This window comes from Coregonus clupeaformis, unplaced genomic scaffold (genome assembly GCF_020615455.1).
Source record: "Coregonus clupeaformis isolate EN_2021a unplaced genomic scaffold, ASM2061545v1 scaf0586, whole genome shotgun sequence".
NCBI classification, from domain to species: Eukaryota; Metazoa; Chordata; class Actinopteri; order Salmoniformes; family Salmonidae; genus Coregonus; species Coregonus clupeaformis.
In genome coordinates this window covers 43,918-55,635 of record NW_025534041.1, presented here as the reverse complement: position 1 = coordinate 55,635, position 11,718 = coordinate 43,918, and the positions used below count along the sequence as shown (strand labels likewise).

Below are 11,718 nucleotides of genomic sequence, written 5' to 3'. Positions count from 1 at the left end.
CTTAATTACATTATTTTAATTTTAGATGTGTGTATTGTTGTGAATTGTTAGATATTACTGCACTGGTGGAGCTAGGAACACAAGCATTTCGCTACACCCACAAAAACATCTGCTAAATATGTGTATGTGACCAATCAAATTTGATTTGATTTTGATTTAATAAGAAAGATCAGGAAACAGTTGTTGGCTTTTATGACATGTATTGAACCCCTTATTTTTGGGCACTAAACAGTCTCCACATATACTTCCATTCATTTTTTTCCACAGGTAGCGGGGGGACCTTCCGATCAGTATTGTGAGGCCTGTGGGCGTCCTAGAGCAAAACAAGTCTCACCTTTCCACAGAGGGGTCAAATGAGTGTGTAGACCAAACGGTTCGGACGCTACAGACAGAAGTTGGCAGACCGGCTGTACCGACTTCAGACGAGTCCCCTGGCACTTCTGGAGGTCATAGACCAAACCTGAGAACGCCATCTTGTTCATGAGAGTCTCACCTTTCCATAGTGGGGTGTAATAGTCTGTAGGCCAAACCGTTCAGACAACTTTGTGAGAAGACCGATTTTCAGGAATTGTCACGGTCTGACAAACACCGCTCTAGCTCTGTCACCTTTCACCGCAGATACGGAAGCGCGACATCGGTGGATGTGCTGGATTGAGACGCAACCAATGCAAAAGAACAGATAACTCTTTTAAATTGACAGATTTTTATGGGGATTTTCTTATGATGCTAATTTGATTTACACGGGGGTGCAGACATCGACCTTAGGGTTGGGTTTACCTCTGTAAAGACCTAAAGGGGTTAGGTCTAACTCTGTCCAGACCTGGTAGGTTATCCATTAAGGGGTTAGTTCTAACACTGTCCAGACCTGGTAGGTTATCCCTTAAGGGTTAGGTCTAACTCTGTCCAGACCTGGTAGGTTATCCCTTAAGGGTTAGGTCTAACTCTGTCCAGACCTGGTAGGCTATCCCTTAAGGGTTAGGTCTAACTCTGTCCAGACCTGGTAGGTTATCCCTTAAGGGGTTAGGTCTAACTCTGCCCAGACCTGGTAGGTTATCCCTAAAAGGTTAGGTCTAACTCTGTCCAGACCTGGTAGGTTATCCCTAAAGGGGTTAGGTCTAACTCTGTCCAGACCTGGTAGGCTATCCCTTAAGGGTTAGGTCTAACTCTGTCCAGACCTGGTAGGCTATCCCTTAAGGGTTAGGTCTAACTCTGCCCAGACCTGGTAGGCTATCCCTTAAGGGTTAGGTCTAACTCTGTCCAGACCTGGTAGGTTATCCCTAAAAGGGGTTAGGTCTAACTCTGTCCAGACCTGGTAGGTTATCCCTTAAGGGTCTAAATCTGTCCAGACCTGGTAGGTTATCCCTTAAGGGTTAGGTCTAACTCTGTCCAGACCTGGTAGGGTATCCCTTAAGGGTTAGGTCTAACTCTGTCCAGACCTGGTAGGCTATCCCTAAAAGGGGTTAGGTCTAACTCTGTCCAGACCTGGTAGGCTATCCCCTGTCCAGGACACATCTCAACCAGCAGACTAGCCTATATCCTGCAGGGAAAACCCTGGTTTTCCTCACCAGACCCGCCTTGTGACTGTTATTGACATACTACACTTACGACATCCTACTGTACATCATCACAGGGCCTCATAGTGTATGGGTGGTTACCAAAATACTGTCAACACTCATAAAGGGATTTGGACTAATAGGAAGCCTCGAATGAGGAAACACCCCTCTCACCTCATACTGAAAGTCTCTCCCCTCTCCCTTTATATTTCTCTATCTACCTCCCTCTTTTAGTGGTCTCAGTGGATTTCCTGATCATTTATTCATTTGAGAATGACTTTAGAGGGTGTCTATGTATGTTATTCACACGGGGGATTTCCTATCCCGTGTTTATTGTTCGAACAGTCATGGCCACTGCATGAATAAGGTCCATTGAAAGAGAAGCACACATGAATCATGAGTATGAGTGTCCACAGACCTTTACGCACCCAGTAATCTCTGTTCTACAGACCTCTACACCCAGTAATCTCTGTTCTACAGACCTCTACACCCAGTAATCTCTGTTCTACAGACCTCTACACCCAGTAATCTCTGTTCTACAGACCTCTACACGCCCAGTAATCTCTGTTCTACAGACCTCTACACGCCCAGTAATCTCTGTTCTACAGACCTCTACACCCAGTAATCTCTGTTCTACAGACCTCTACACCCAGTAATCTCTGTTCTACAGACCTCTACACCCAGTAATCTCTGTTCTACAGACCTCTACACCCAGTAATCTCTGTTCTACAGACCTCTACACGCCCAGTAATCTCTGTTCTACAGACCTCTACACGCCCAGTAATCTCTGTTCTACAGACCTCTACACCCAGTAATCTCTGTTCTACAGACCTCTACACCCAGTAATCTCTGTTCTACAGACCTCTACACCCAGTAATCTCTGTTCTACAGACCTCTACACCCAGTAATCTCTGTTCTACAGACCTCTACACCCAGTAATCTCTGTTCTACAGACCTCTACACGCCCAGTAATCTCTGTTCTACAGACCTCTACGCCCAGTAATCTCTGTTCTACAGACCTCTACACCCAGTAATCTCTGTTCTACAGACCTCTACACGCCCAGTAATCTCTGTTCTACAGACCTCTACACCCAGTAATCTCTGTTCTACAGACCTCTACACCCAGTAATCTCTGTTCTACAGACCTCTACACCCAGTAATCTCTGTTCTACAGACCTCTACACCCAGTAATCTCTGTTCTACAGACCTCTACACGCCCAGTAATCTCTGTTCTACAGACCTCTACGCCCAGTAATCTCTGTTCTACAGACCTCTACACCCAGTAATCTCTGTTCTACAGACCTCTACACGCCCAGTAATCTCTGTTCTACAGACCTCTACACGCCCAGTAATCTCTGTTCTACAGACCTCTACGCCCAGTAATCTCTGTTCTACAGACCTCTACACCCAGTAATCTCTGTTCTACAGACCTCTACACGCCCAGTAATCTCTGTTCTACAGACCTCTACGCGCCCAGTAATCTCTGAAATTTAGAACCAAATTTTATGTGTCCTGGATATCACAAGAGGTTATCCACCACAGTCCCAAATCTCTCTCTCTCTCTCTCTCTCTCTCTCTCTCTCTCTCTCTCTCTCTCTCTGCTTGGCCTGACCTGTGGGCTTGGAGGAAGGCTGGGTTATTTTGAAACCCGGAATCGCAATTTGTTTACAATCTTGTTTACAACCCTGTGTTGACAGCGAAATCCCAGCCTTGGTAGCCTATGTAGTAGCCTACACTGATCAGATCAATTAGATATAGCGGTCAAATATGACCCAGGCCTAATGTCGTCCAAGAAGACTTGATTAGATATGAGTGTATGTTTACATTACAGCACAGGGTTGACCCTAGCCCTTACATTTCGCATACATCCAGAACATTTCCATTAGCGGTACATTTTACATTTTAGTAATTTAGCAGACACTCTTACCCAGAATGATTTACATTAGTGCATGAGTACCTGCAGATATCCAGATGAAGTAGGCCTAAGTCATTTGGCTCTGTTTTGGCAATAAGGGGCCGGTTTCACTCATGAGGAAAACTGGCTGAATTCCAAGGCCTAGCCTAGTTGAGCCCAACCAGGGCTGCATTTTGTAGATGACCCCTGTTGGTAGACATGGTTACTGCAACAGGTTGGAAACATCATAAACATTCCCTCATTAACATCCCCTGCCCCCCATAACGCTTCCCTGTACTGTACTCATGTGGAAGAGGTAGGTACAGACAAAATCATCATCAATTTAATATTTAAAAACACAGATAATGATTTGATATGGTCCCTGATATTGTAATAATATACCAGCATATTGGGATATGAATGTATTTAATGCATTTATTAACTTTTTATCTGTTCATTTATGCACACTCTACCTGCTAGCTGGCTATAGTACTTTCTACTGTACATGTTGTCATTGGGATAGCATGGCTATTCATGTCCCCTTTCGTTGTTAATTGTTCCCTTACTGAGGAGTTGGAAGATAAGGGCAGCACAACTTTCCATTTATGGATGTTGTTTCTAGAAGGCATGTCGTGTGCTTTTGTTTGTTGAGCTATTTCGACGCTATTTTACAAGTGTACATCACCACCAAAGATGGTTTAGAAAACTCTGTGTCACTACTGTCCATAACGCTTGGCTGTCATTGAGAAAGTTGGCTAACCTAGGCCTATAGCAAATGGATTGACAAGCTACTTGTTCTATCTGTGCCTGTAGCCTCCATGTCATACTGTACGTTGCATTACCGTGGCATTACCGTGGCTGTCTACCTGCATGGTTACGCCTGCTCCGTTAGGTTAAGAAGTCGACTCGGACTTTAAATTCAACCACCCATATGACACTCTGTTTGATTTTCGCCCGTTCGGTATATGCCTAAAAAGTGTTCATATTCACACTAAATACGTTTGAACTGGTAAACGTTGAGTAGAAGGAACAGAAATCTGTGTAAATATTGTTGTGGAAAAAAAACTCGCACTGACTTTTTGTCAAAAGGCAGAAAGACCACGCCTGAAAATCCAGGGGCGGAGAAGGAATTTCTACTTTTTCACCAGTGAAACGCAGCCCAACTATTTTCACTGTGTCGACGCAGTCAACCACCCGATCCGAGAGAGAAGGAAGAGGACTTTTACAATGGCTGGGGTGGCATCAACGTTGGCCAAGAAGAGGGCTTTGGCCGCAGGATTTGGCACTAATGCCAATGCGTCGAAGTACCTTAACCAGGACTTCAAGTCTCTCAGGAGCGAGTGTCTGAACAGAGGTTCACTCTTCACGGATTCCACTTTTCCAGCCGAACCTGAGTCCTTGGGATTCAATGAGCTTGGGCCAAGATCTTCCAAAACCAGAGGTGTGCAATGGAAACGACCTGGGGTAAGTTACTGGGCGTGAAAAGTGTCTACTCTATGACTGAATTTGTATTGATAAAAATAGACCAAACCGTTATCTATCATTTTCTATCACTGTAAGAATTTTTTTTAACAACAAATATAACAAAATATTTGACAAAACAGTATACCAAATAAAACAGACAAACTTTATACACAGGAAGTTGATCTACAACACATATTTAGAAACAAGTTATGATGCAATGTAAATATGATCAAACACTAGTTAACCAAACCTAAACTTCAAAGAAAAAGGCTAAACCAAAACTCAGAATTTACAACCAGATCAAAAACAGCTACGATCCAGAACCTCTCACCTAACCAGAAACCAAACGCCCCTGTGTGCCCAATTAAAAACCTGTATACTGCCTCTGGCAATTGAAGTAGTTAGGTTCAATGCCATAGAAGAAGTAGAGGAACTATGTACTGTCTGTGATTTAGGGGAGGTAGAGAATGAACTGCACTTTTTATTTGATTGTTCTTTATGTGATGATCTGAGAGCTGTACTGTTTGATAAAATGTTGCAAAGAAAACAACAGGAAGTATTCAGGATTAGAGATTAAGAAAATCTTGAATGTCTATTTAGGAAAGAAGTATTCCTTGTTACACATTTTATCTTCGAAGATGCGACTTGAAATGTTTCTGTTTTGTTTTCTCAATTGTTTTTCACTGCCATGTCGTAGCCGGCCGCGACCGGGAGACCCATGGGGCGGCGCGCAATTGGCCCAGCGTCGTCCAGGGTAGGGGAGGGAATGGCCGGCAGGGATGTAGCTCAGTTGATAGAGCATGGTGTTTGCAACGCCAGGGTTGTGGGTTCGTTTCCCACAGGGGGTATGAAAAAAAATCATAATAATAATGTATGCACTAACTGTAAGTCGCTCTGGATAAGAGCGTCTGCTAAATGACTAAAATGTAAATGTAAATATGAATGTGTGTGTATATATATATATATATATATATATATATATATGTGTATGTGTACACTACCAGTCATAAGTTTGGACACACCTACTCAAATGCAGTGTTTTATAAGGACATGTCCTGAAGATGCATGACACTAAAAATAAATAAATAAATCAATCACAGGTGTATACACACTTAAAGGCCCTGAACAGTCATTCTGAATGGCTAACTACCAGGAAGTTTGAAAAGACAGGCGTGGCGATACGCAAAGCAACTCAAACAACATTGACATTGCATCAATTACATCTATATATATATTTTTTTATACACCTCCAGTTTGGCATGTCTCTTGTTATGCAGTTCACAGCTGCACTGACAGGTGTGTTGATTCGACGACTGTGTCTGAATTTTGAACGACTATTACCCCCCTTTTTGTTCCATGCTGGCTGAAGACCTAGTTAGCCAGTAACTAGGTAACACCAGACACATATAAAAGGGGAAACGTATAAGTATCTTTGCCATAGATGAATAGGGCAAACTTTTAATTACATTTGCTGACACCTATAATCACATGTTGGCACCAGTAGAGTAGCCGTCTAGCTATATAAACCACGCCCCTCTGCAAACACGCCTTCTCCGATGTTGGTTACAAGGCGGTACTTATTTAAATTAGGTAAGAGAATATCATGTTACCGTTGGTGTATTAAAATGAGAGTTTAGGTGATGTCACCTTGTCCTCCTTAAAAATGAATCCAAGTGTTTGACTTGGGGAGGGGAACAGTAACTTTATGATCAGACTTTGTCAATGTAGAAGCAGCAGTCATTTTTTATACATTGGTCATCATACTTTGATCTGGTTTCCTTTAATTATCATCAAATTTCATGAGAAACCATGATTTTGACTGTTCATGACCTTGCTTTAATATTTTCATGCAGCATTTTCAAATAATATTCAAGTTCATTTAGAAAAAGTCAGAATCTTGGCTTTGCTTTTTCCCCACTTGCGTTTCTGCATAGAATATGTATCATACATAATGAAGAGATACATTATATATACTTTGTTCTGATCTTTATCGTCAAACAAAAGTCATCACTGGAAATATATCTTTATAGCTTAAGTCAGTGACGTGGGAGTAGTCTGATGGGCGTGTCCGGATGCTTGTTACCCATTTGATTATAGCGGACTATTGGGCGTAAATCAATCACTTCCTCATTCTATTCTATCCAAACTGAACCTGTACCATACGGCTAAATAAATGACGAACATGATCAGGGTGACTCATCCTCCAACCATTTGTATGGAACGTTGGAGTTAGTCATCTGATCCCACTCCTTTTTGTTTTAGGCTCTCAATAGGTCAACTCATAGGCAGTGAACTTTGAGACCGTTGAGGTTACATTAGCTCATTGTGGACCCTCCCCCTTACTTGTGCATAACTTTAATGTTTATCAGTCTACCCTCTTCATTCCGATGTGCTTTTATTTCATAACTATTATTGATAATGACTGATCCTCCCATTCAAATCTGCTATTAAAGTTTATATTCTGTTAACTCATACCCAAATAATGTTGTTGACTCATCCTGTACTCGTATTTGTGGTCAAAGCATAAATTAGAGAAAAAAATACATTAAAAAAAAACCACCATCTTAAACTTGTATCTCAAACAGACTATTTCAAAAATGCTTGCAATGGTGAAATCCTCCTCCGGGCCAATCAGCGGTCTACTCGCATGAATAGTTTTAATGACCGGTATACGCCCACACCATTCTATATTGGGGTACGCCCACACCATTCAAACACAGAAAAGCTAATTTTTTTAACATACTTAATCAAAAAATGTTGGAATTAAAATGATTTCACTCATATTGTAATTAATTATAGGTGTGGGCATATTATAGGTATTTCATAGAAATCTGGAAACACTGAACAGTTACTTTAAAAGTTCAAAACACAGTCTTAATCATGTACTGGTCCCTCCCTGAATAGTAGAGTTGATAATAAATCAAATGCAGTGCTCTATGAAATATCTGAGGTTACATTAGTAGCTCATTGTGCAGTGCTCTATGAAATAACGGAGGTTACATTAGTAGCTCATTGTGCAGTGCTCTATGAAATAACGGAGGTTACATTAGTAGCTCATTGTGCAGTGCTCTATGAAATAACGGAGGTTACATTAGTAGCTCATTGTGCAGTGCTCTATGAAATAACGGAGGTTACATTAGTAGCTCATTGTGCAGTGCTCTATGAAATAACGGAGGTTACATTAGTAGCTCATTGTGCAGTGCTCTATGAAATAACGGAGGTTACATTAGTAGCTCATTGTGCAGTGCTCTATGAAATAACGGAGGTTACATTAGTAGCTCATTGTGCAGTGCTCTATGAAATAACGGAGGTTACATTAGTAGCTCATTGTGCAGTGCTCTATGAAATAACGGAGGTTACATTAGTAGCTCATTGTGCAGTGCTCTATGAAATAACGGAGGTTACATTAGTAGCTCATTGTGCAGTGCTCTATGAAATAACGGAGGTTACATTAGTAGCTCATTGTGCAGTGCTCTATGAAATAACGGAGGTTACATTAGTAGCTCATTGTGCAGTGCTCTATGAAATAACGGAGGTTACATTAGTAGCTCATTGTGCAGTGCTCTATGAAATAACGGAGGTTACATTAGTAGCTCATTGTGCAGATATTTCCCCCAAGCTAGTGTATTGCTTCAATTAGGGCTGCAAAGTTGGGAAGCCTCAAATCTGTAGTTCGTAATATCTTTCACAGTCTTACTCATGCTTTGGTTCCTCCCTGAATAGGAGCTGGTGTCCAGCCCAGAGTTCATCGTTGGTGGCGCCTCAAGAACCGACATCTGCCAAGGCGGCCTGGGTAAGTCCCCTTTATATTAGGAACCAAAACAGGAACCAAACCAAAACCACAGGGCCGCCGGTTTTGTAAAAGTATCCATGATTTCATCTGTGAGGAGGAGATGTTATAGTAAAAGTTAATGTGATTGATCACAGCATATGTAATAACATATTCAGTTATTGCTTTAACCAGTTATTACACAGGTGATTTGGTTTCCTGGACCATCACTGAACAGCCACCAGGTCAGGTTGTTATCTCTGAGGTATAATATAAACATGTCAGGTTGTTATCTCTCTGAGGTATAATATAAACATGTCAGGTTGTTATCTCTCTGAGGTATAATATGAAACATGTCAGGTTGTTATCTCTGAGGTATAATATAAACATGTCAGGTTGTTATCTCTCTGAGGTATAATATAAACATGTCAGGTTGTTATCTCTGAGGTATAATATGAAACATGTCAGGTTGTTATCTCTCTGAGGTATAATATAAACATGTCAGGTTGTTATCTCTCTGAGGTATAATATAAACATGTCAGGTTGTTATCTCTGAGGTATAATATGAAACATGTAATATATAATAATAATATAATAATATAATATAATATAATATAATAAATATAATATAATAATATAATATAATATGCCATTTAGCAGATGCTTTTATCCAAAGCGACTTACAGTCATGCGTGCATACATTTTTGTGTATGGGTGGTCCCGGGGATCGAACCCACTACCTTGGCGTTACAAGCGCCGTGCTCTACCAGCTGAGCTACAGAGGACCACTGGAGCGTTAAAAACAAGAAGATGCAGCTCCAGTGGGCATCATCATCATCACCAACACTTGACAATTGAGGAGTGGAACAACATCACCAGGTCCGACAAATCCCAGTTCCTGTTGCGTCATGCTGATGGCAGATTCAGGATTTGGCGTAAGTCCATTGACCTGACATATAAACATGTCAGGTTGTTATCTCTCTGAGGTATAATATAAAACATGTCAGGTTGTTATCTCTCTGAGGTATAATATGAAACATGTCAGGTTGTTATCTCTCTGAGGTATAATATAAACATGTCAGGTTGTTATCTCTCTGAGGTATAATATAAACATGTCAGGTTGTTATCTCTCTGAGGTATAATATGAAACATGTCAGGTTGTTATCTCTGAGGTATAATATAAACATGTCAGGTTGTTATCTCTCTGAGGTATAATATAAACATGTCAGGTTGTTATCTCTCTGAGGTATAATATAAACATGTCAGGTTGTTATCTCTCTGAGGTATAATATAAACATGTCAGGTTGTTATCTCTCTGAGGTATAACATGAAACATGTCAGGTTGTTATCTCTCTGAGGTATAATATAAACATGTCAGGTTGTTATCTCTGAGGTATAATATAAACATGTCAGGTTGTTATCTCTGAGGTATAATATAAACATGTCAGGTTGTTATATCTCTGAGGTATAATATAAACATGTCAGGTTGTTATCTCTCTGAGGTATAATATAAACATGTCAGGTTGTTATCTCTCTGAGGTATAATATAAACATGTCAGGTTGTTATCTCTCTGAGGTATAATATAAACATGTCAGGTTATCTCTCTGAGGTATAATATGAAACATGTCAGGTTGTTATCTCTGAGGTATAATATAAACATGTCAGGTTGTTATCTCTGAGGTATAATATAAACATGTCAGGTTGTTATCTCTCTGAGGTATAATATAAACATGTCAGGTTGTTATCTCTCTGAGGTATAATATAAACATGTCAGGTTGTTATCTCTCTGAGGTATAATATAAACATGTCAGGTTGTTATCTCTGAGGTATAATATAAACATGTCAGGTTGTTATCTCTGAGGTATAATATGAAACATGTCAGGTTGTTATCTCTGAGGTATAATATGAAACATGTCAGGTTGTTATCTCTGAGGTATAATATGAAACATGTCAGGTTGTTATCTCTGAGGTATAATATGAAACATGTCAGGTTGTTATCTCTGAGGTAAAATATGAAACATGTCAGGCTGTTATCTCTCTGAGGTATAATATAAACATGTCAGGTTGTTATCTCTCTGAGGTATAATATAAACATGTCAGGTTGTTATCTCTGAGGTATAATATAAACATGTCAGGTTGTTATCTCTGAGGTATAATATAAACATGTCAGGTTGTTATCTCTCTGAGGTATAATATAAACATGTCAGGTTGTTATCTCTGAGGTATAATATAAACATGTCAGGTTGTTATCTCTGAGGTATAATATAAACATGTCAGGTTGTTATCTCTCTGAGGTATAATATAAACATGTCAGGTTGTTATCTCTCTGAGGTATAATATAAACATGTCAGGTTGTTATCTCTGAGGTATAATATAAACATGTCAGGTTGTTATCTCTCTGAGGTATAATATAAACATGTCAGGTTGTTATCTCTGAGGTATAATATGAAACATGTCAGGTTGTTATCTCTGAGGTATAATATGAAACATGTCAGGTTGTTATCTCTGAGGTATAATATGAAACATGTCAGGCTGTTATCTCTCTGAGGTATAATATAAACATGTCAGGCTGTTATCTCTCTGAGGTATAATATAAACATGTCAGGTTGTTATCTCTCTGAGGTATAATATAAACATGTCAGGTTGTTATCTCTGAGGTATAATATGAAACATGTCAGGTTGTTATCTCTGAGTTATAATATAAAACATGTCAGGTTGTTATCTCTGAGGTATAATATGAAACATGTCAGGTTGTTATCTCTGAGTTATAATATAAAACATGTCAGGTTGTTATTTCCGTAATGCGGTATAGTAGAAAACACAGACAAACCGAAAGAGATCTCTATCGAAACCAGCCCAGTTACCAGGCTGGGAGGAAGTCCTAACACAGCCAGTTACTGGAAACCCAGCTATTCACGAGTTGAGACCCACTTCCCTCTCCATTTACTCTGCGTGTTTACAGTAATCTCCCCTAGCCTCACCCTTCTCCAAGGGGGTGAGGATACAACAAAGAATACGTTGTGATTTCTGACAAAGC

General features: G+C 40.1%; 1 protein-coding gene across 1 annotated transcript in view; it reads left to right on the top strand.

The window, feature by feature from the left end:
- Positions 1 to 4,392: 4,392 nt before the first annotated feature.
- The window catches only part of LOC121555339 (calpain-2 catalytic subunit), a gene marked incomplete at its 3' end in the record, with an annotated part of 36,324 nt that continues 28,998 nt past the window's right edge, over positions 4,393 to 11,718 (top strand). The window contains exons 1-2 of the mRNA XM_045216044.1: positions 4,393 to 4,911; positions 8,635 to 8,704. Coding sequence (XP_045071979.1) covers positions 4,675 to 4,911; positions 8,635 to 8,704 — 307 coding nt within the window. The remainder of the gene's footprint in view (positions 4,912 to 8,634; positions 8,705 to 11,718) is intronic.